The following is a 26558-nucleotide window of genomic DNA, read 5'->3' on the forward strand; positions in this document are numbered from 1 at the left end:
TATCAAGAATTGTTTTTATTATTGCCTATCATTAAATATTTTTCTAACTGTCTATCATAAATATTATCATATTTTATGATAGACAATAAGATTTTTTCTAAATATTTCTTATTGTCTATCTAGTCCAAATATTTGTATGTTGACGGATTTTTTTTAGATTTTTGATATGGCAAATCCTTCACGTACAAATTGTTTAGAATCAAAAGTGGGTAGTTGTTCCGATCAGGATTCCGGATTAAAGCATATAGCGTCTATAAAATATCATAAAAACAAGAAATATAACCAGATAATGTTATTTTATATTAGTTCCATGCGCACACAAAAAATATCCAACTTATACTTATGAGTTTGACGGCTTTTCTTCTTTTCATTCTGTCAAAACATAACGATATATACATGAAGGGCACATGCAAGGCTTCAGGGCACAGTTTTAAATCGCTCGGAACATTTCGGCCATGGCCGAGTTGTTACGATTGTATATCAAGGTCTATCTCGAAGCTTTGTCGGAGGAGGCCGAGTTATTACGATTGTATCGAGTTGTTCCCCTTCGCATAATTGTTATCTGTGTCAGTCAACTTTCGTTTTATTGGAAAGGTAAACAACTTGTTTTAATGCATTAAATGCTTGTTTAGTACACTTATACTTATGAGTTTGACGGCTTTTCTTCTTTTCATTCTGTCAAAACACAACGATATATACATGAAGGGCACATGCAAGGCTTCAGGGCACAGTTTTAAATCGCTCGGAACATTTCGGCCATGGCCGAGTTGTTACGATTGTATAACGAGGTCTATCTCGAAGCTTTGTCGGAGGAGGCCGAGTTATTACGATTGTATCGAGTTGTTCCCCTTCGCATAATTGTTATCTGTGTCAGTCAACTTTTGTTTTAATGGAAAGGTAAACAACTTGTTTTAATACATTAAATGCTTGTTTAGTGCAAAATAGCATTTCACTTACATGGTAAAATATGAATTTAACTCTTTATGATCAATTTCAACCATGAAATACTTCACTTAAAACAATTTTAATATTTTTAAAACACCCCCGTTTTTTGCACATTTCCGTTTAGACGTTAGGGATTGGAAGAATCCCGTATAACACGTCTATTATTTTAGACTAATTGTCTATCATGAAAAATATTTCTTACTGTCTATCATGAATTATTTTTATTATTGTTATCATGAAATATTTTTCTGTCTATCATAAATTTTAATACATATATTTAATTTAAAATATTTCTTATTGTCTATCATGAATTTTTTTCTTACTGTCTATCATGAATTATTTTTATTATTATCTATCATGAAATATTTTTCTTACTATCATAAATTTTAATAAATATATTTTATGATAGACAATACGAAAACAAATTATACATAATTACAGTAAAGCAAAAATCATGATAGACTGTAAGAAACTTACTACTTGTGTTTTCATGTAATTATAGGACAAATAAGAAAAATATAAATAATTCTTATTGTCTATCATAAATTTCCAACATTTCAAGAATAATATTTTACGATAGACAAGAGGAACTGCGTTGATCATGATAGATAATATGACAAATAAGACAACTTTTTTATGCTTCAACTACAAAATTTTCATAATTTGTTTTCAAGGTAGACACCAAAAATGTGTTTCTCCTTTGTTGACTTTCGTCTTTAAACTCGAAGTTAGAGCAATATTAAAACCATTACCAATTTCCAAATCCTTTAGGCGAAGACCATGACACAAAACGAGTTGTCGTTTCAATTTCATGTGTTCGAATCTCATCCAAAGCCTCCAATAAACTTTTTTGCATGGTCGCCGCCATGTTGTATCACCTAAAACGACCAATTTACGGTAGTCGAGCTACTTTACATTACTTTACAGTATATTAATAATTGTGATGCCCAATAAGAGGTCGTATAATAATCTGAGATAGACAATAGCATCGACGGAAAATTACGAATGTGTCAGACGAATTATTTTGTTTTTCATAGAAGATAAACAAAATCATCGAGATTTGCAGAACGATGAATCAGAATGACTGAATGACACTATGTTTTGCAAAATGGATATATCCCTAACTTCCATGGTAGGTCATATATATTTTATTCTATCGCATTTTTTGTGTGGCTTATTGAATATGTATCAGCTAAGAACACAGGTAGTCATTCTAAAATGCCGTCCAGGCTTTTTTTTAATGATGGTTAGCCTGGACCAGGCTAACCATCATTAAAAAAAACCTAGACGGCATTTTAGAATGACTAAGAACACAGGTAGATCTACTTGGCACAAACAATTTTAATAAGAATATCTTAATACACTTATCCCATATATAAGGCGATTATTGATTATGTGACTTGCACCTGTGGCTAAGAAGTAGGACAACTCTTGGTTATGCACCAGTCAGTTATAACCGCCCCCGCCCCCCCCCCACGGTCCAGGGAATGGCAGGGACTTTGACTTTCGGTCCAGCTGAGCCCGGGCAGAGGCCCATTTTCCCCAGCTATCCCCGGTATACACCCAGTCTCGGGTAATCACGGCCTTCCCAGTTCCGGAGAATAGAAGGGACTTTGACTTTCTGTCCAGCTAAGCCCGGGTAAAATCCTTGTCCTGCAGGGACGAACTGCCGGTAAAATCCCTGCCAAATGATCCCGTACCCCAAGGACCCTAGGTAAGGCCTCCGGTAATCACAGCCTTACCAGGTCCGGAGAAAAGCGGGGACTTTGGCTTTCTGTCAAGCCAAGCCCGGGTAAAATCCTTGTCCTGCGGGGACAAACTGCCGGTAAAATCCCTGCCAAATGATCCCGTACCCCAAGTAGTCCAAATAATTGTACGTTGACAGATTTTTTTATGATTTTTGATATGGCAAATCCTTAATGTACAAATTGTTTTGTACCAAAAGTGGGTAGTTGTTCCGGGTTAAAGCATATTGCGTCCATTAAATATCATAAAAACAAGTAATATTACCATATTATGTTATTTTATATAAGTCTCGTACACAAAAAATAAGTATCCAACGAATAATTATGAGTTTGATGGTCTATCTCGAAGCTTGTCGGAGGTGGCCGACTTATTACGATTGCGTCGAGTTGTTCCGTTTGGCATAATTGTTGTCTGTGTCAGTCAACTTTCATTTTATTGGAAAGGTAAATGTGTTTTAATGCATTAAATGCTTGTTTTGTGCAAAATAACTTCTTTTACATGTATGGTAAATTATGAAAACCTTTATGGTCAATTTCAACCATAAAATACTGCACTTAATACAATTTCAATATTTTTCAAACACCTCCGGTTTTTACACAAACCCGTTTAGACATTAGGGATAAGAAACCCATATAACACGTCTATTATTTTAGACTTGTACCCCAAGGACCCTAGGTAAGGCCCCCGGTATTCATGGCCTCCCCGCCCTGCTAAAAAAACGTCGAGAAAAAACAACATTATTATTAAAAGTATTTATTCTTTTCATGAAAGTATTTTGCCTGTAATTGCGCATTCAACATCCTAATGCAATATAAACTGTCATGATCTGCCCCCAGATTTCAGATTTAGTAAGCTTCTTATGACACAGACAACAGTTTTGCCTATATATGATCTGCAGGTTGGCGCATGATTATTATATATTAATGGCATATTTAGCTGACTGCAGTGGTCAAAATTGACACCAGCCCAAATTTTATTTAGCAGGGCTTGATAAAACAATTAATTACACCATGATAAATGATAATATATCATGAGTGGATGGTACTCTGAAATTGCAGACACTAATATTATTTTTTTTAGTTGAAAGATTTTACTATTGTTAAAGTGACTGGAATAAACAGAATTTATGATGAAATGGGTTTCATTTTCCTACATGCCTTTGCGAAACAAAATAATCCGCTGAGTTCTCTCCATTCCTTGAAGCTGTCAAATAAGTTCACATTTGGGTTATATATATCTTAAATATATATGTCTAATGTCTACACTCATGCACAATATTTTGCTAAGAATTGGGCGCAAGTCCGCTAACGCGTTCACAGGGGGTACTTTGAATGACTGGGGAATAGCACAGTAGCGCCCCTAGTGTGTCTTCTTCAGAGACTTCTGTTCAGGATTTCCACTCCTTTATTCTAAGAATAGTGTTCCTTTTAAATCAGCGATAACAAATAACACAATTGCAATTGCAAATCCAGTATGATTTAAGTCTATTTCATGTATAGTTATATGAGTTTTTCATATGTGGCAGGTCTATTTTAGAAATCTTTTGTTTATAATTGTCTCTGTGGCTGCATTTATGCCACTCTGATCCTGTTGTTGTTGAGATAATGAAGATAAAATTCTCTATTAACAAAAAGTCCACAATTAGAAAATAGTAGGAGAGAACATAATTAAACTTTTCCAATAAAAAAAATCTTAATCAAGATATGGAAAGGGCCCTTATAATAACCCAATTAAACTTAAAATTAAAAACAAAAAGTAAGACTTGTTAATAACTGTAAAATCTAGGTGTTAGATGACATTAAAGCTGCACTCTCACAGATATACCATTTTGACAACTTTTTTTTTGTTTGTCTTGGAAAGAGCAAATTTCTGCCTAGATATCTGCAAATAAATTTATGATTGCTGACAAAATCAGATCGTAGATTTTCACATTTTTCTGTTTGAAAAATTGATGTTTTTTTAAGGAAAATGCATATTATATCATTTTTGGATTTTTTGTTAGTAGTTTTATTTATATAACTGGTTCCATGGATTTTTGCAAAATTGGCTGGTTCCAAGGCAAACAATAAAAAGTTGTCAAAACGTTCAATCTGTGAGAGTGCAGCTTTAAGGGCACTGTACAAAGAAAGCTGGTAAAAATATTGAATAAACACTTAAAGCAAAATTATGTTTAAACTGGGACCAATAATATGTTATCTTACTCCCAGGTTTAAACAATTGCAAATAATAACAATAATTATAGTTTTGTCTGGCTTTTCTTACACAAAAACAAAAGACATTAAAACTGCATATCCAGAATATCCTTGAAATAATATCAAAATGCCAAGATAAAATGTACAAAAAAACACAAAAAACATCTGAATTAAATAACAATTAGCCACTTTAGCAAAATGGATAATTATACATTTAAGATATTCACATAAAATTCACCTCAATTTTTCCTTTCCATATGATTATATATTATATTTCTTATTTTTTTTCCCTCTTTGCTATTAGCCTATAAATCAACATGACCCTAAGCAATTATTTATATTTTAAGCATAATTAAGGAACATGTATTTTGATCAATTAAAGTGCATAACTGCAGATTATGTTTATTATCTTAAATAAATTATAAGCCTATTCATAATCATATTTATAGCACCATTTTCAGAATAATGATTGTCACATTAACCAGGCTTTCCCTGTATAAAACTTTCATTCATAAAGAAACATTAAAAGGCAATTTTAACTCAGCCAATCAGATGTCAAAAACAGTGAAAGGGGCAATGTCAAGCCCAGTGGAAGGGGCGGAGCTAAGATAAATACTGACATGAAATGTAGATGGATCTTACCAACCGAGGAACTATTTTGATTTTCCTCATTTGCTTGTAATAAAAATTAAACTTTTACATTGATACAAATTTATCAATATATGTGACCAGTCACGGGATTTTTTGCCCGAAACCACTTTTTAGGCGAAAATGAGATATGAGTAATTTCTGACAGTCCTATTCTTTAGGATAAAATAACTGAAGAGAAAATTCAAAAATTCCTATTTTTAACGAAATAATGACAAAAACTAGAAGGGCACTTGTTTAAGAAACAGCTGGAAATTCGGTGAAGTTCAAGAATTTATTGAAACATTTGTATTCACAGATGCAATAAAAATACATTACTACTATATACACAATTCCCACATTATAACGACAACAACATATTTTCAAAACCATTCTCAATTATTATTGAAAAAATAAATTAAAATTTATTGGTTACAATGGCAACCATTATTGAAAAAAGGCGTTTTGGGGTTAAATTTGCATGTAAATATACAATAAATGTCATCTGAAGCATTTAGTAATAATTGACTTGTTAATTGATATCCTCAAACCTTATTGTACCTGGTGTATGTATCTGACAAATGTCAGAATAAATAAAAACTGTTCGCCAAGTACCGTAGTTTATTGGAAATTTTTCACAATAAATTTACATTAGGTTGTAACTTGCACCTTATACAAACCAATGTATATCTGGAGGTTAAAGGATGTAACCACTGATATTTACTATACTTTATCTTATTTGAATGGTCTTAAAGGGTTTGTTTTTATCCTGGTTACCATGGCAACAGGCACAAACATGATTATAATCACACCAACTTTACCAATTTACCTCAAATGTGATCATTGTATAGTTATTCATTGCTCATAAAACATGAAATGGTGGTTAATATACTCTTAATTTAATAAACATAACAATACTGCATAATTTACACTATTGTATAAAAAGATCAGTTAATAAATGGGCACATTTACAAAATGAAAACAATTAATTTAACATACTAACTACTTAGCATGTACACATCATTATGTAGTTTCAAGAAGTGCAATTGGTCACATAGTACATGACAAATGGTATTCTTGATGCTTATTCATAGGGTAAAAGTTAAAGCTAAAATGTTTATAGGGTTCATAAAAGGTTTTAAAAATGAAGATATTAAAGAAAAACTGAAAGGTTGCTAAGGTACAGACTGTGAAGTAACTATTAATTTTGACAAACAATATTATAAATGTCTTTAACTCAAGCATTTATAGGCTTCAACTGCCAGCTTTTTTAAAGTTTGTATTAATAATTAATAATCATATAGTGGTCTCTATTATGGCAGAAGAGTTCTACAAACAAAAGACTGGGTGCAGCACCCTTCCATCACTCATTTGCTAAAACCACAGTTTATCACTCGAAATCACTGGTAGCCTTATTTCACATAAACATGTTTCTATTGAATAAATAATTGTCAATAAAAATTGATACACGTTTTCATCAGCTCAGTAACGGATCATTCTCAAATCTTAGATTTAGTTTATAAAGATCACATATCAGTATACTGAAAAGTTTTTGTACAATACTTAGTGTTTGGAATAAATTATGCAAATTAACTTGAACATCAAAACTCACATCTGAATATGTGGAAATAATGACTAAAAATATTTTTGACTTCTGTTCATAGAATTACATAACAGGCAGTGATACTGTCTGTAATACTTTTGTTATACCTGAAGTGATGATATTTCCTCAAGTTTGGAATGGACTTCAGGGGTCTCTTGGTGTACTCCAACCAGTCAAAGAATATAACCAGTTTGCCAAGGTCATCAATCCACAAAGGATGTGTGCTGCCTCCATTTGGTCTAAATAAATAAACATGTTGTTTATATTATGATATAATACCTATTGTTTTAACACAAGCTTTCTTTTAGTTTTACATAATAAGGTATTATAACCAACTTAAGTGTTTAAATAAAGTACCAAACTTCAATATTTTTATATATACAAAATCCTTTAATATGGCTTTAAATTAACATTTAAAGCACCAAAATTAAAATTAAAAAAAAAAAAAAAAAAAAAAAAAAAAAAAATTCTTACAACTTACCTTCCACAGACCAAATCTCAGACAGGACTGAACTTTATTTCACCTGCTTCCATTTAAGTTAATGCTATTTCTCTATGTAGCCCCTTCAGAATACATCAGACCCTTAAACATAGAATTACATACAATTTATTGAACTGATTGCCTTTAATCCATGACATTTAGAGAAGTAAGTGAACAGATTTAAGCCAGAACTATTTCTATAAGACTAATGAGAATTCTGATTACTTGTATTGAAAAAATAATAAAAGTTACATTGTCTTGTTATTCTAATATTCTCATGTGTCAATATGCAGTGCATAAGTGATGTACTTCAACCCTGTTTTTGTAAATCATACCCAATGACTGCATTGTTTTTACTCTGCCCAACACAGTTGTCAACGTGCAGGTATGCAGATTCTTCTCCATTTGGATGATGTTGAAAATGAGATACCACACCATTGGCCAAATAATAGCTAAACCCTTATCACTGAGATAAATATCTGAGAACCTGAAAAAAACAAAAACACTTTGAAATAGAAAAGCTATTATTTTATGTTCAAGTAAGAATTTTGAATTAAGGTGATATAAAATATTTTAACAAGGGCGCTGCAGAGCATATGTGAGCGCTTCTCTGTTTTTTCAGTGAATCTACAAAATATACAGGTTTTCCATTAACCCTATAATAATTTAGTCAGATGGCAAAACTGTATTTACCACTCAATCTATAAATAAAATTTACCAGGGCCCTCTTGCTGTGCCTAGTATGGGTAGAATACCTGCTCTGCATAGTCAAAGCTGTAATGGGTTGTTGTTCTATGTACAGCAGGTGCTTGACCTGAAATTTCACATTAGAGCATGATGTTCTAAAAATATGTATTTACAGAAATACAAATCTTTAACTGTTTATAGTTGGGGTAATGCCCTGGCAGATCAACATGTACACAATATTGCATGCCAAAGAAAGTTCCTGGCAGTCTGAATGTAATGCATACTCAAAAAGCAGTTCTCTAATTATATAAAAACATTTCACCTGAACCTCATGAGATGGTTTGTTATGCACATAAATCAACATTGCTAAAAAAAGTTCATCTACAAATTTAAATTCATCTTCAACATTGCTAAAAAGACAGTTACACTGCAACTCAAAATTAATTCGTAAAATCCATCAATAATTGTATTGAAAGTTGGCTGCGGTGAGATGATGAAAAATTGCTTATTTCCTTTTTTAGTCATCATAAGTATGCAAAAAGAAAATATCTGCTGGATTTTGTTTCTGTTTACATTTTCAATGTCAGACTGTCAAATTTCACTTCCGCTTTCTTTTCCTTCGATTAATTTCCTTCCATTTGACCGAATTTAGAATACATTGTAATAAATTAAAGATGTACACATTCGTAAAATTATATGCTTAAACAATGAAAACAATTCTACTTACCTACAAATTCCTAATTGGATGTAAATGTCTTTGGTTCAGCTCGACTTACATCCTCTAATTTAGGTTAAAAAATAGCGCATGACAACTACGGGAGATGACACCGAAAGTAATAAACAATACGAAAGAAAGTGGTTAAAAACACTATTTCTATGAACATTACATTTTAAAGAATATATTTGACTGAACAATCTAGGGTGACAAAATGTTTAATGGTTCTTTTTACGATAAATACTTCGTTTATTTATTATTCTTTACGCTTCAACTTTGCGCACGTTTTTCTAGAAATCGAGGCTATGGGTTTCGGGCCAAAAGTCTCATGACGCGTCACATTTTATTAAATATAGAAGTGAATTATAAAAGCAAAATAATGACACCAAACATGACACATCTTGCATAAAGATTAGCATTTTGATAAACTTCCTGGAATTGTTATAATCAAAATACCTTGCACCAATATATCAAATCCTACTCCCACACAATGCAATGTAATAAAGTAAAAATATATACAGTATGCAGCAAAACTGTCTTCAAATTAAATCCTTGATTAGGCGAAACAAATATTCTTAGTTTCTACTAACATCCCCCCAAAAAAGGGTAGATAGGTAGGCATTACTTTTTTTTGGACGAACATAATTCTTCAGCAAACTGACCTGTATCAGGGTATTATTTTAGGTCTCTGAAAAAACGCATTTTGATCAAAACGCAAAAAAAAAAAAAAAAAAAATAGGAAGAAAAAAATAAATTCAAATGGGTGTAAACAAAGATTTGTATAGGCCTTATTATGTCAGACAGACAGACAGACAGACAGACAGACAGACAGACAGACAGACAATTTATTTTGACTTGTACAATGTACATCGTCAACAACACATAATGATATAACATATAATGTCAACGTGTATGTGTATGTGTTTGAAGCAAAATACTAGTTTAAAAATATTGGCTTTAAAGGTCTCCATAGTAACACTTCTAAACCTAACAAATGGAGTGAATTAGGGGGTTAATTGGGGGTAATAAAACACATCTTGATAGTGACAATTTAAGTTTTAATCTTTCAAGTGGTGGTTCAACTAAGGAGGGATATATATATATATATATATATATATATATATATATATATATATATATATATATATATATATATATATATATATATATATATTCTGTGACATTCTAAACTTTAGCATAAAATGTTAACTTAAATTTAATAAGAAAAAATGTAATTAATATGTGAAACTTTTTTGTCATTTTAAAAAACTTGTCACAGCTTCACATTCTCTTATTTTTAAGGCCTTCGACATATTTGAGTGGGATCCTGAAACAACCCCTGACACAACAACTTAATTTACAAGAACAACCCTGCGTATAAGAACTACAATACTTCTGACAAAAACAAACAAAAGCAACTCCAGATTTATGAACAACTCTGATTACTAGAACATGAACACCAACCCCATCTTCAAGAACAACAACTTCAACCCCAGAACATCAACACTTCCTGCAGGGACAACTACAAAAACATCGGCTTCAAGAACAAATTCATCCTAAACTCAAACATCAGCAACAACAGCTACCCGAATAAAACTACTCGAACTACAAGAACACCAGCAACACACTCTTTAAGAACACCAGCATCATCATCTTCTTCTAGACTTGCAAATGCAACAAACACCAAAGACAAAGTTGAATGGTATGTATATATGAATGCAAAGTTTTGACATACACATGTATAAGATATAGTTATTTGTCTTATTCCATAAATATGACCTACTCATTAGAACGTCATTGATTAAATTATGTAATTAAATAAAACTAAACAATCAATTTGTTCTCATGGATTCTTTAAGTCAATGAGCATATGACTTTTTTTATGGTCTTTTTATTATGTTAATGTCTCAAATAGAATGACTAACTCAAGTTGGCTGATTTCCATTAGATTTGAAACATTATTGAAGTATTCAACAATATATTTTGAATAGGCTTTTTTTATTGAAGATTATGTTCATGCAACATACCTACTTTATTTGTGTGCAATGTAGCCATAAACTTAAAGGGACTAGACACCAGGTTGGCAAGTACAGTATTTCTTCAAAATAAGCCTAGAACTGTCGATGTGATCATTTAGAAGGCTGATAATACAAAAGGGTTATTAGTACTGTGTTTTGATCCGGGAGGTTGTATTTAACTTGAGTGGATTTTTGCAGATTCGGATTTCACAAGGCACAAGCCTCCCGGATCAAAACGCCATACTAATAACCCTTTTATTATATATACATTACTAATTTACTTGTTACATCACTTAAAAGCCACATGTTTTCATAATAAATGTCATTTTAAAGGGTCTGTCTCACAGATGATGAAATAGCGAAAAAAACAAATTGTCGAAAAATGACATAAACTTGGCATCGATGTGTACAATGCATTGAAACGTACTAATTGAAGTACCACATAGTTTACAATTTATTTAAGTTTAGCAGTTACTTAGTATTTTTCCATTAAAAAAGATAACTGGGTATGTGTTCAAGGTAGAATTCATTCAATCATGCGTGATTGGCTAGAAGGTGTTATCACGTGAAGTTGGACTTCAATTTTTGCGACGCGGGTTTGACCCGGTCTCCGACACAATCTTTTTTTTTTACATTTTGGTACTTTTTTACAATTATGACATCAAAGCGTAACACATTCTATTAGATAATTGTCCTGAGATTCGTTACAGAAAAAACTTTTTTTGGTGCAAATCTGTGACACAGTCCCTTTAAGGACACATTTTTTTGTTTTATGACATCATTTTAACATCACGCAATGACACTTGTAAAGTTGTTATGACGTGACGTCACAAGAGTTGAAAACGGCTGTAGTGCACTAGAGTGGAAGACAGCCTACCGTATTTTGCGATATGTATTACGTGTGGATAAATGATGGGTATATATATAATAAATAATTTTACATGATTAAAATAAACAGAGCAACCATTTGACTATCTCATTTGGGTTTCATTGTGTAAAAATAGTGAATTAAGTTTTCCAAGTTTATATTATATCCATTTATGAATACAGATAAATAAACTGATGCTTTTTTAAACTTACTGGGATATTATATGTGGTAAACACACCCCAGAAAGTTTGATATCGACAATATGTGCAAAAGCTGTGAAATTATGTGTCTTAAGCAATGTTATATAGCTATTAAAGTAAGATTAAAAGTTATACACTAGTATCAATTGTATGTAAGTTTTTGACAGTTATCTATTTTTTTGCAATTGTATCATCTGGTGTCTAGTCCCTTTAATAAACACTGTTAAATTCATACATTATTGAAAAAAAAATGACAAGCAGCAATTGTCATCACTTGATTGTTATCCTTGCCTTGGGGTTAAGTTTTGCGTTGTCACTTTGAAACTTGGGGAACTTGTACATCTTATACTCTTCTTCACATTATACCCTAACGATATTGAGTCTCACCTGTTTTTAGGGTAAAAAAACGTGAATTTTGGTTGATTTTGAGAAATGGACACTAAGCTTCTTCATAGAAAATGAAAGGATTATGCTTTAAATATATCAAACTCATTTGGAAGGGAATGGGGAGGATGGGGGATATTTTAGTATTTGTGGACTATAGTCTAATTTTTTTAAGTTTAATAAAATAATGTGCTTAGAGGCGGCTTACAAGCAAACTATCAGAGCTATCACTTTTAAACATTGGAATATTCACTTTCAAATGTACAATATGAAATAAATTTACAATAAAAGGATATAATCAGACGAGCGTTCAGAACCCGCAGGTGGTGCTCTTGTCATATGCCAAATGTGCTGGTATAAACAAGTGCCATTTTTGTGTGAAATTTAAATTTTCCTTTCTTAAATTGCAAGCGAACTTCAATGGAGAGGACAGAGTAATGGCAAAAAGAGGAACAATTTTCGAGAATTATTGACATACATGTGTACAAATATATATATATCATTGTAGGAACTGTTTTCCTTGTCAACTGTGACTTAAATATTTAGTTCTTGTGTCAGCCTGTGCTTATCTCAAATATTTAATGACATTTTTTTGGTTTGTTTGATAGACATGATAATTCTATAACTATTAAATATAAATGGCAACAATTATAGATAAAACATTGGAACTCAGGTTAACTTTATAATAGATAATTAATTGTTTATATGCAATATATATTTAAGGATGCATATTTCTTTTATTCTTGAATCTATTTTTTGTGGGTTTTTTTTTTCATATATCGAAAATATTTTTCATGAATGTGGGTTTTTAATTCTTTGTCAGTCTCAGAAGAATTAAACAACTTGTGTTGAATTTATTTGCTAGACTGAAACTAGGCTGTTAATATTGGTCAGACTAATTGAATCAGAGAATAATATACATGTACAGCTAATCGGATTACTGATAAATAGAGTGAATTTAGTCAATGATGTATGACCCTAAGATTAAGATTGACTTAAAGCTGCGATCTCACAGATTGAAGTGAACTTCTTTATTTTTTGGCTTGGAAAGAGCCAATTTATGCGAAAATGCATGAAAAATAGTGTCATAAGACTGCATACTTTCTTATTTAAGTTCAAGAGGTGATGTTGAATGCCATTACACATTAATTTTCGAACAGAAATCTATAAATCTGCGATCTGATCTTTTGTCAGCAGTCTGATTTGCAAAAAAGAATGTAGAAATTTGCTCATTTAAGACAAAAAAATAGAACAGCTGTCAAAACCGTAAATCTGTGAGTGTGCAGCTTCATTTGCATATTTTGAACTTATGTTTCTTCATTCGTTTTTTTCATTTTTAAAGTTATTATCAATTTAGGTCTTAGAATATTGTTTTTATATTGATTTATAAATATATAACAGTATTATACTAATATCAAAGTAAATTTGTACTGGACAATTTTAAATGGACAGTTAAAGCTGCACACTCACAGATATACATATTTTACAACTCTTATTTTTTTGTCTTGGGAAGAGCACATTTTTGCGTAAATATCGGTAAACCAGTGATAAAAGATTGCTGCCAAAATATCAAATTGCGGACTTTCATATTTATGTTTGAAAATTAATGTTTTATTGCATAAGACATCAATTTTTGAACTGAAATATAAAGATCTACAATCTAATTTTTCAGCAGTCTTATTTAACTGTTTTCTATGGAATTTCGAAAACTATGGCTCCAAGACAAAAAATAAAAAATTTGTCAAACGTTCAATCTGTGAGAGTGCAGCTTTAATAAATGGTTAAATGTTGTTGTTTTTTAATTCTGATTTTTATAATAAGTTGATGATCGCCATGTATCATTGATAAAACATGTAAAAAAATAATCTTGTTTATTTTCCAACGCTGTTTTGCATTTAAATTTGCTGACATAATGCTCTCCAAAAACTTCTGATATGTGGTTTTAAAATGTGTGTTCATCCTTTATTCAGCTAGTGGATGGAATTCATTAAACTACTGTATTCAGTACACCATGCAGCTCTTCCAATTGTTTGAAAGCAATTATTTCACAGAATCTGATAATAGAGGGACCGGACTCAAGATTCTACATTGCAAGAAAAAGTGAAAATTGTCAAAATTCATCATCAAACTGTTATGTTTCAACAGTGTACAGTGCACTGAATCTTACTTATGTAATCATATAAGTCGAAATTAACTCACTTTGTCTACCATGTAAATCGAAGTAAATTTAGAAATAGCAATCATGTATTTATCTGTATATATGTTTATGTGACCTTTACATCTTTACATGCTTAAAGTAGATATGATAAAACTAATAAACGGGAAAATCATTATGTGCTATTTTTACAGATTACTTGTCTCAGAGAGAGAGAGACAGTGATGAAATCTTTTAAACACATTAAATGATGTAATATCAGTCTCATAATAATTGGTATTGATTCGGCTAGGCTTGTTTTGAGGTAATATTGAATATCTTGTTTTTGGATCATCTGATGTCCAAGTCCCTTTAATGTATGTCTGGGTGGGAATCAGCCACCGGGGTCAGCCACCGGGGCTGAGTAGGAGACAATGCTAGTGCATTGTCTATCATGGGTTTAATCCCCATAACTATATATCACTTGGTAGTTCTTAAATGAAATTTTAAAGCCTTGAATGAAAGTGATCATGTAGACAATAAATAAACTGGAATATCTGATGGCTATAACGGCTGTATATCGACGATGCCGACGGTTACAAACAACTAATTATTAAAATCTGATATTTTTTTTTTTAAAAACACATGTTAACTTAATATTATTGACTCAATATAAATACGTAAAACAACTTCACTTCCTTAACAACATCCAACCGCCGGAAATTGAAATGGCTTTTGTCGGTGTTTTTTTTTTCGTTAAATAGCATTCCTGATTTTTGCTGGTTTTTTCTCCCGTAAAATATGCATTAAATTAATAGATTTCTCAAATGAAAGAAATGACTAGAATAGTCATTCAAATTAGTATTTACATTAAAGTAATGTATAAAATCTCAAAAACATAAAGCTTGAATTGTTTTTTTTTTCTTTTGTTAAAATGTAGGAATTTTATCCCGCATGAGAAAAACCTCGTACTGAAAAGCGGTTTTTTTTTTGTTTCGCGTTATTTCACTTCCGGTGTCGAAGCATAATGTTTCTTTTGATATAAGATGTTGTTTTGAGTTAAAATAATTTGAATCGTGCATTATTGAAAACCCGCGGGATTTTCCCCCAGCTCTTGAAAAACGGGAGAAAAATCCCGCGGGAGTGTGAAAAAACCCTTGTTTTTCTGCTAAAAACCCGCTGGGGCCCGAAGTTGGTGGGTCAATTAGACAAACTTTCAAAAACATTTCGCAAACAAAAAACACCAAAATCACACCTTAATGAAGCCTTCTAACTAAATTATAGGTCAGTATTCGGTTACAGCGTATTTAAAGGGACTTGAGTTTGCGAAATCTAGGATTTGCAAACACAAATTGGAGGTCGTTTTATACAGTTCTACTCCACGATTTTTGTTTTTGTTATTTTAAGAATCAATGGTGCATTCTTTTGTATTTTTCTCATATTTTTATCAAGGAGGTATTGCACAACGCTGGGGAAACATGTAATAACCAAAAGTTTTACAAATCAATGGAATATAAAATAAATTGTACGAAAACGTTTTCCCAAAGCAGAGAGTATTCCCGGAGTTTTTTTGTTGAAAACATTCCATCGCATTATGGGCTTTACTACAAAGTAGCATGGTCATAGCTCATTAACGAAAATGTTCGCACAATCAAACGAATCAAAATCTTTCAGACGAATATTTTGATTTTTTTCACCATGGAGGGCAGTGTTTAACTGGTTGTTGATATTTTATCTAAGACTATGCTTTACTAAATAAGTTCTAAATTACGTCTTATAATTTGGAAAAGTGTAAGGTATTGTTGAGTATTTATAAATAAGATTGTGTTGAATAATAAAGTACATGATTATGAAAACATACTTAAACGGTAAACTTGTTTCTCCTCCAACGCCACATCGTTGTCACAAGGAATAAAGTTTATTATCATGTCTAAACGTATTTCTTTTTGCATTTTCCCAAAATAATTGAGCATAAAATAAAGTCATTCTTATAATAGGAAGAAACATTGCAATTTTGCTGATTTAAATGTAAATCATAAATAAATCATTGTTAAACAGTTCTTATTGTTCTATCGTTTAAGAATGAAAGATGTTGTTCAAAGCTCATTAGAAACTCGCTCAGATAATCAAGAGTCATCCTATTACACAATACAAGACGCAGGAAACTACGAGTTGTTGAATAAGACGCCAACATCTGAAGCTGACTACAAAACACTTCAGTGTTACGATGTTGACACTGACGGATCTCTGAAGCCAAAATAAGGATTCTGTGTAAAATAAAATCACTACGAGTTATAACTTTATTTTATGATTGATTTTCCTTGCAAACTTCACATGAAACATATGGCTTGATTTTGTAAAAACCTGTTTGTTTTATGTCGTTAATATGTAATATCATAATAGTATGTGTGTGTGTGTGTGTGTGTGTGTGTGTGTGTGTGTGCGTGCGTGCGCGCGTGTGTGTGTGTGTGCGTGTGTGTGTGTGTGTGTTTATTGCCTTGTACAAAAATGTGCATCCATCTACATATAGTATTCATGCTTGCTCTAAAATGAAACTGGTAATGGTCCATAACCCATGCCGTAAGATCCATGTGTGTTGATTGTTAAACTAATCATAAGAATTCAATACATTGCCTGTGCTTTTCAAACTTATCATTGATTGATACAGTTTGCGTAAAAGCTATTTGTAAGATGTGTCGATTATGTAGAAAAAAACGTTTTAGCTCATTATGTTAATGTACCTTCATGTGTCCGCATTTCGCTATGTGGGTGACATTTTATAATTAATGTAAATTAGTTAGTAAACATTTCACTAAAACGAATTCAACTGCACTGACCTTTTATATATTTTCTTTATGCAAAAATATACCATTGGCTTAATAAAATAGCTTTTATGATCTACGTTATTATTTATTGTCCTATAGATAGTCATACTTTGCTGAAATTATTTCACTGATTGTGTGGTTTGCATTGTGCTACAAGCTTATAGCATTAACGCAATTATAAGGTTCCCAGAACCGGGTTTAGACCTAAATTGTGTCTTGAAAACTGACCGGCTTATGACGAAATACGTTTTGTTAATCGTATGTTTCTTAGTGAGGTCTATCCTACTACTGTTATTTACATTTTGTGTATGTGATATACATCTTGTAACGATTCGCCTAGACATCTGGCAATTGTCTTGTATGTTTCAATTATCATTTTTTTATTTCGTTTTTTTTATTAATCATTTGATATGTGATCTGTGGCAATAATTTGTTGTTCAATCAGTTAACTCGTGGTTGTTTTTATCTTAACTAGCCGAAATGAATCACACGTAGCTCATCATATTTCGGGTTCTCATTTGAAAATATACAGTCCTATATTGTTTGATTTAACGAACTACTGTTTGAAAACATATGAGATAAATAGTTTCTTACACCTTATTTGGGGTGTGAGTTGCATGTCTTCCACAACGGACGTGCAATTCTGTATTTTAACTGGGCCTTAAATATTTGTCCTTCCAGCACTCAACAACACATCGTCTCTGAATGATTAGTTAACAAATAAAAATACGAGACTGAATGTATGACGTTTTATAAGGGCATAGTCCAAGAAGACATTATTTATGAACAAATGTTATAATAATATTTTAAAAGTCAACGGTGACGTTTGTTGTCAATATTTCAACCACGACAACAAATTACTGCGGGTCATGACGTTCCGGTCAGTTAATCCACGAAGCGGATGCGAGGCGGTCTCAACTTTCCAGTCTTGGTCACGCTGCCTGGTCATAAACTAATCCAGGCATATACTCAATTGCGTTGTAGAACAATGATAGAACAGAACAGAACAGAACATTTATTTCCAAGAAGGTCATAGACCTATCTGGCAAACATGTACATATACAATGGCGACAAAAACAACAATAACACAATAAACACAAATTTATGAAATAGAATTCATATAAATAAATAATATAAATAAATACATAATTATACACGTATAGAGAGGTACACTAACACTGTGTACTTCTTAACAAACAAATAGACGACAATTACAACAAATCTTTACACATTACATGGAATACAACGTAGTGTTTCTTAATTCAAATGTTTTAAAAATATAAACACTTACATTTTTCAAAATAGCTTCATTTTCGATATTAAAGAGTTCCATTAATTTAAACATACTGGGACGTTGTCTATAATACCTAGGAAGATATCTAACTCTGAGTTCAGTATACAATGTGCACTCTAAAACAAAATGATACTCGTCTTCTAATAAATTACAAATGGTACATATACGTTCGTTTAATGGTGTTGACTGCGGTCTATTCCATCTACCTGTTTCAATGCTTAATCTGTGTGAAGATAGCCGCAATTTAGACATAGACTTACGGAACTTTGTAACATTTAATATTTTGAGGTATGGCTGAAGTCTAAAACTTGATACATTAATATAAAATCGAGAGCTCTACTCGATGCATTAAGTCTACCATGCCAATCCTGGATGTAATTGTCTTTTAGCCGCTGTTTCACTAATGACAAAAATAATTCAACATTGCCTATTTCTTGATAAAACCATGCATCAAATAAACCTAAACTACAAAGAAGGTCTTTAGTAAGTGAACACCAATTCGGCTTGTTTGCATTTCAATCCATGCCATTTTCAAGCATAATATAAACCTTTTTATGTATTTATTATTATCTGTATACAATAGTTTTACCCAGTATTTAATTATATTCATATATCTAATTGTTTTAAAACTTAACCTTCATAATTCTCCGTAAATAAAATCATTTTGGGTTGTCTTTTTGACACCGAGTATACGTTTACAGAACTGTAGATGATCTCTTTCAACTGCATTACCTTGGACAAAACCCCAAACTTCTCCTGCATAATTTAAATTGGGGCAATAAGTTAGTCAAATAGATCAAGTCAATGCTTTACTGACAGACAAGTAAACTTATAAAGATATTTATTCATTTGGAAAATGGCTTTAAGCGCTTGGTCTGCTAATGAAGTTTGGGCATCCGAAAAAGATCCTCCTTTACTAAACACAACACCAAAATATTAAATCATTTCTCAATCTTCCTGCCTTACTAAATATCATAATTTTTGTTTGAACGCTATTTACAATACGCAATTTACAATATGCTAGCAGAGCATCTAAACTTAACTGAAGCTCATTTGCTGAGTTGGCAAATATAACAATATCATCAGCATATAAAATAAGGAATATCTTAAACATATCGACATCAATCCCATCTAAACCTTTATGTATAAAAATACCGTCTATGTCATTCAGAAACATCGAGAAAAGAAAAGGAGACAAACTTTCTCCTTGTCTCACACCAAGAGTACAATTAAATCCATCGCCTAATACATTATTATGTTTAACCTTTGATTTGACCAATTCGTACATGGATTTAATTATATTCAACATATTACCCCTTATTCCAGGCTTTATCAATTTATACCATAGATTGTCTCTCACTATATAATCAAAGGCTTTTGTATAATCTATAAAAGCGCAGTATAAGCGTTTGCTTTGATTCAACATATGAGTTATAATGCCATGCAGGACGAAAATATTATCAACAGTTCCCATACGTGATCTAAATCCCGCCTGAGCTTCTATATATACATTATTTGTTTCTGCCAAATCAGTCAATTTATTATATAATAGTCTCGTAAAAAGTTTACCAACAGTACTCAGCAATGTGATTCCTCGGTAGTTATTCTCATCATTGATATTACCCTTTTTATGCAAAGGTATAACAAAAACCCTCAGACCATGCCGGTGGAAAATACCCTATTTCAAAAAGCTTATTAAACAAAGTAAGAAGATGTAGCAACAAGACGGATTTCCCATGAATGAACAATTCCTTTATATGCATATCTGGGCCCCCACTTTTGTTAGTATTCAATTGTGTTAAAGCAGTCAGTAAACAATCAGAGCTGATGGGCGTATTCAATTCTGCAAACATAACATCAAACTCATTTTTCTCATATCTATCTATAAAATCAACAACATCCTCGTCCACGCAGAAAAAGGGATGAGTAGGATTATTCACACTTTTAAAATAGCGTTCAAATGTATCTATTAAAATTTTAGTACTCTTGATATTAGCACAACCTTTTAACATATTCCAGTATGTTTTTGCATTTTTAAATCTTGACTCGTTTAATCTCTTTGTTTGTAATTTATCATGATTTAACTTGTTTTGACGAACACATATTTTATATTGAGATCTAGCAAATACCATATTTTTTCGATTTCCCTCTGATTTATCTAAGCTATACAGACTTAACATGCCATAGAAACTCCTTCTTTTTATATAACAATCCTCATCAAACCATGGCTTGTCAGAAGTAATAGTGGCATATTCATTATGACTAGTATCTGAATGCACGTAACATTTGCGCTTAAAAGGTTTTGCTGAATCATATAAAATTGACGAAAAGTCAGAAATACATTAATCAATTTCATTTGCCGCGTTAGCCTCTTGTATCCTTTGATTACACGATTGTAATTTATCTAGTGTGTCCTGGTTTGATAAATTTTGCAAGAATGCATCTTTTTTATCACAATCCCAAACGAATTTACTATTAAATGAGCTACGAGTTCTATCTTCAATGATGTTAACTGAGATAGGTTTGTTAAATAACAAAGAAAATTTAACAGCACAATGATCAGAGAGTATATTCGGTGATTCAACTACAAAACTCGATTCATGCTTAAATAAATTATGTGTAGTCATAACATAGTCTACAACACTTGAACCCCGACTTCCAACGTGCGTAAAATTGCCCTCTTTATCTCTATCAAATCGACCAATCAAAATACGTAATCCGGTTTTTTTTTACATAAATCTAACAGCATTAATCCATAATTATTTAGCCTCCCTTTATCTTTTGAACATCGTGTTAACGGTACATCAGTTATATAATTATTTGGTAACAAATCATTAAAGTGCATATAATTATCGCCTGTTACAAAATCCGGCCTATCTGAAGTATGAGCATTTAAATCACCACAAAGCACAAAATAAAAAGAGTTGACATTCTTAGCTTCAAGATCCGTTATAAATGAAAGTAACCGATCGAATGTGTGAGTTTCAATCAAACTCTGGCGACTACTATTTTCTGGTACAACATATGATAAACAGAAATATAGATCCTTATCTAAACCCAACGACACACTACTGATTTTTATACATAAAATATCGTCAATACTCGTAAATATTAATGTTTCATTTGTAACATAAGTGTTTATACTATTATACATTGCTATATTAATCTTGAAGCCCAGCGTTATGTAACAACATTGGCCGTTGATTTAAACACAAAGCTGTTGTGTTTTATATTGTCATTTTGTACAATTAGTGTATCACTTTTTCAGTAAGTTGGCTACTCTGTAACTGCTTATTGTCACGAAACGCTAAGATATTTACCGCCTATCAGATAACAACTTGTCTCTAGTATGAGAAAAACAGGAATCGGAAGACCACTACTGTATTAATACAACAGTACAGTAGAACAAGTACAGTTAACACATACCCTTAAAATATACGACCTGTTACTGTTACAAAGACAAAAACTATGTTGATGAATATTTACAAGGTTTATATTGGTTTCTTACGCACTGGGTTGAGCTATTTTAACTCATCGGTCTTAGACAGGGTTTTATCTGGATTGTTTTGTTTTTGCAGTAAGAACATATGATTGATGGAAAAATCAGCAGAATACAAGAGAAAGTTTGAAATAAAAGGTAGCAATTACAATAGCTAATATTTCGCTCGAAAGATTGAGTATCTACCAATGAATCTTTATGAGGCTGCATATAGCACTAAATAAGGTTAAGTTTAAAAAGGACAACACCTGCGACTACTTTGGGTAGTGTATAATTATTTTATGGCGTTTAAGGTACTCCCTTGTACGCAAAGTACAACGTTTTTGACGACCTGATGCTGAATCTTGGGGTTTGTTGCACAGTGAGTGAAGCTGCATTTAGCAACACTGGTATGTGCTATATAGGGCAACTCAGTCGACTACTAGATACATAACACAATGTGGGATTTGCTGGTCATTTAAGCGAAGTAAAATCCTATTAGTTCTAACTTTACTTAATAGAATAACTTAGTTTTGTCAATGAAACAAATCATTTGATAATTTTAGTTTGAAAGTTCTTGTATTGATACTTATGTGAAAAACTACAGAAACAAGCTCGGTAGCAAACAATTTTAACATTAACCCGGTTTAATAGCACTAGGTAACGCGAAAGACATAGCCCACAACAACACACAGACGAGAAACATGGAAGAACAGCACAAAACTCCACAAAAATGCATAGTGCATACATACTATATATATAAAAAACACAAGGTATGTTTATCAAGGATTGTTAGATACCGCCTTGGAACAGTCAGTCAAATGTAAATTTACTCGGGGTTTAAACCATTTATCGTGCACAAACCTCACTCTTATCCCAACAATCCTTAATAAAGAAAAAAATGTAAAAGTTAAATCTTATCAAAGAATACATTAACTTGAGGAAACTTAATAGTAAAACAAATAATAATAAACTGATAGATAAACCCCAAGTACTTCATTTATAAGAGATCCCAACTCTATCTGCAGACGGAGGAATACAATTCAGAGCACCTAATGCATTAACTTTTCAACGATACGATGCAGTCATTGTTTGAAACTATGAGCATCACACACAGTTTGCCTTATAAAACAAAAGGTTTAAAAATGTGTGATAATAAAAAGCTGCCTATTTATCGCCTCGGCTTCATATACACAATTGTGGACAATCATACTACATTACATTCCTATGGTTCGATTAATTTCTTCGTAGTATTGTTTTAAACAATTGTATGTTCAAATTACTTTCAGCGATATCTTACAGCTGTTTGCTGTCCAAGGTGGTAACCACGTTAGATATTGACAGACGATTTGATCACAAGGATAGTTGTTTGTGTTTAAGCTGTATTTCGACGATTTAATAATGGCAATGTAGATAGAGGCTTGTGTTTGTAGACGATATGATAAAATCTATGCTTATAGTTTTTTTGTTTAGATTTTCTTCTCGACTGTATTATGTAATACTTGTTTCAATAATGTAGATCGCGCACATTGTTGGCTTCTTGTAGTTTTCATTGTAGTCTACCATGACATACATACATAAAATATTGTTTTAGATAAATGTTATTTTAATAATCATTTAAATAATATTATAAAACAAGTATTGGCCCTTAAACTGTGCAGCATCATGTGAAACTGCATGGAAAAATACATTTTGAATGAGGCTTTAGAAATCTTCTGTGCAGTATCCCATCATATAACACAGCTTAACAGTCCATATCTGTATAGCCCTAAATAGAAGCAAGTGATTTTTCGAACAAAAGCACAGACGTATCATCTAATATCATGCTGTTAAGTTCCTGGTCCATCTACATAACTCTTAAATGACGAACAAAATATTGCGTTGTGAAATTCGCTAAACGCCGCCCTGTATCAGCAAGTATATCCAATAAACACCCGGCTTCAAAACATCCTGAAACCTAATGTTATAAACATCTTAAGTAAAACATAACAGCAATCCTGTGTTACCGATTGCATAGAGATATGAGCTCGTAAGGAGTGGAAAATATACGGTTTGGGCTATGCAACTCCAACTTTTTTAAAGAATTTTCGAATAAAGTTCTGCTTATATTTTCCACCAAGAAGTGATTTGTTAGACAGTGTTATTTATGCAACCTTATCAATAGCCAGAATGACAATCAAACATATTGGATATATTATAGTGATGGCACTGTGTAACATAAGACGTTGTGCAATGGGTAAGTCTGATTTTTGAGTCGTAATCAGAAAATTAAATACATTGCGTGATATGTTTTTAGACACATTCATCAATATACTAAGCTTAAGATACACCTTTTCATAGTATTAAAAATGAACTACTTAATTATATATTATCTATTTATGCAACAAACAAAAAGTGTAAGAACAGCGCCCTACAATTGTGATAATATTAATTCAATACAGTTTCTTCAAAACATGTACATTTTATAAACCCCAATCTTCAAATTATAGTGATGAGATTATAAATAAGGCATCCATACTATCAAAAAGCATTTGCCACCTGATGGTCACTAAGGCTATGGCCTTCTATATTTAAAACTGAAAACATAATTGTACTGGTATTGACTATGACCAATATCCAAAGTGGTGTAAGGCAACCATTGTTAGTTTTTGACAATTTATAAATGTATTCGACAGCGTCTTCATAGAAACAAATATCAATATAAACAGCAGATAGTGAGTGCGGAATTATGGTTAAGTCGTCCGTCTCTCATCCGAGTGGATGTGTTCTCTAGGCCAACTAGGAGTACTTTCTTAGTGCCTGCTAAAATGGAAACCAATACTGGTTTTTACCCATGGCAAGAGAGTAATCACATCATAAATAGGCTTTAGTCTCGATCGAGATAAAACGAGATTTGATATAAACTAAACTGAATTGGATATTCTTTCGGAAACCATATTCTTTCAAGAACCGATCGAAAATCGATTCGAATAAAGGTCATTGTGACCTTGACTTTAAATATATAGACATGAAAATAAATATGGATCACCTACTGACCGCGACGTCTAGCTTGATGGTAGTTAGTATAATCCTTCTTCAGTCATAGATTTAAATCAAACCGTTAACGGACGGACAGCGCCTCGACGTTCTTCAGACAGGAGCATAACTGGAGGACTATATGGCATGTGCTCTACTAGTTGACCTAACATGGTCAGTTGAGGCCCCTTATTCTAACCAGTAGTAGAAAAAAAGGTAAGAGAGGGAATCGTGTTTACGATGATTTACTCATTTTGCGAAAATTTGCTGATTTTGCAAGATTTTGCCGTCTGGAGGGACAGGACTCATTCTTGTCTATGATCCTTAGCGCGATTTGCCTTTTTGGTATAACTGAATAAAACCGCTGTATGATGGATCCTATACATTCCTAATGTATGCATTGTTGAATCTCTACGTATGCAGTTAGGTTAGATTTAAATGTTTTAGTTATTAAAAATCTATACATTCGTATATTGGTACAAAACATTTGATTTAAATCACTTAATGTAGTATTTGTAATATATTATAATTACAAACAAATCCGAATAAAACTTTTTGGAAAAAAAACAGGTTTTATTTCCACTTGAATGATGATCATGAATGACTTCGAAATGTGTCAGGAACTATACTCATTTCATATACCGGTATTATTATGTTGATTTGTCTTGTTTGCGCATAATTACATTAGTGTAACTTAGACACAAGTTATAACTAGAGCTGTCACAGGAGTGCCGAATACCCCCAAATGCCGCCTGGACACAGGAATGGCAAACCAGTCCTTTGAAAAGAGGCCATAACTCCAAGGTTACTTCCCACTGCATCTTCTTTTATCATGCATGTATTGTTTTATTTAAATCTGTTGAGTAATTTAGAAGTTACACTGCTAACAAGAAAAGCTAGCTGATGCTCTAGCTGATCTCGTCTGTAATAAGACAAAACCGTTTTTTCTATTTTCGTAAAAAGTGCACAAAAACCTTTACTCCACTGGCCCCATTTTCAATAACAAGCATTGTCTTCACAGAGGCTGCCTATACAGCAAGTTTCATCACAATATCTCATGCCCAATTAAAGTTATGAAGCAGAAACAATTTTTCTATTTTTAGTAACAGTGACCTTGACCTTGGCCCCACCAGCCCCAATATCGACCTTGACCTGTATCTTCTGATGTTACACCTGTGTACCAAAAAATGTTCAAATCTGTCAAGCCTTTCATGAGTTATCGTCCGGAAACCATTTTTATATTTTTAGTAACAGTGACCTTGACCCCACCAGCCCCAATATCGAACTGGATCTGTATCTTCTGATGTTACACCTGTGTACCAAAAATTGTTCAAATCTGTTAAGCC

At 32.2% G+C, this 26558-nt stretch overlaps 1 protein-coding gene and 1 long non-coding RNA gene across 5 annotated transcripts in view; one reads left to right on the forward strand and one right to left on the reverse strand.

The window, feature by feature from the left end:
- Nucleotides 1–17497, forward strand: part of LOC128211775 (scavenger receptor cysteine-rich domain superfamily protein-like) — a 31245-nt gene extending 13748 nt beyond the window's left edge. For both annotated transcript variants that reach the window (XM_052916825.1, XM_052916826.1), the window contains one exon: nt 16682–17497. In XM_052916825.1, the coding sequence (XP_052772785.1) occupies nt 16682–16862 (181 nt within the window). In that variant the 3' untranslated portion in view covers nt 16863–17497. The remainder of the gene's footprint in view (nt 1–16681) is intronic.
- On the reverse strand, nt 6394–10082 carry LOC128211776 (uncharacterized). 3 transcript variants are annotated; one of them, XR_008257345.1, is made up of 5 exons: nt 9009–10082; nt 8350–8408; nt 7930–8081; nt 7595–7696; nt 6394–7352 (listed from the first exon to the last, which is right to left on the reverse strand). It is a non-coding gene; the product is annotated as an uncharacterized LOC128211776 (long non-coding RNA). The 3 variants fall into 3 exon arrangements; XR_008257343.1 differs by having other exon boundaries at nt 7595–8081; XR_008257344.1 differs by lacking the exon at nt 9009–10082 and adding an exon at nt 8604–8998 and having other exon boundaries at nt 7595–8081.
- Nucleotides 17498–26558: the final 9061 nt, after the last annotated feature.

This window comes from Mya arenaria, chromosome 12, assembly GCF_026914265.1.
Source record: "Mya arenaria isolate MELC-2E11 chromosome 12, ASM2691426v1".
Classification (NCBI taxonomy): Eukaryota; Metazoa; Mollusca; class Bivalvia; order Myida; family Myidae; genus Mya; species Mya arenaria.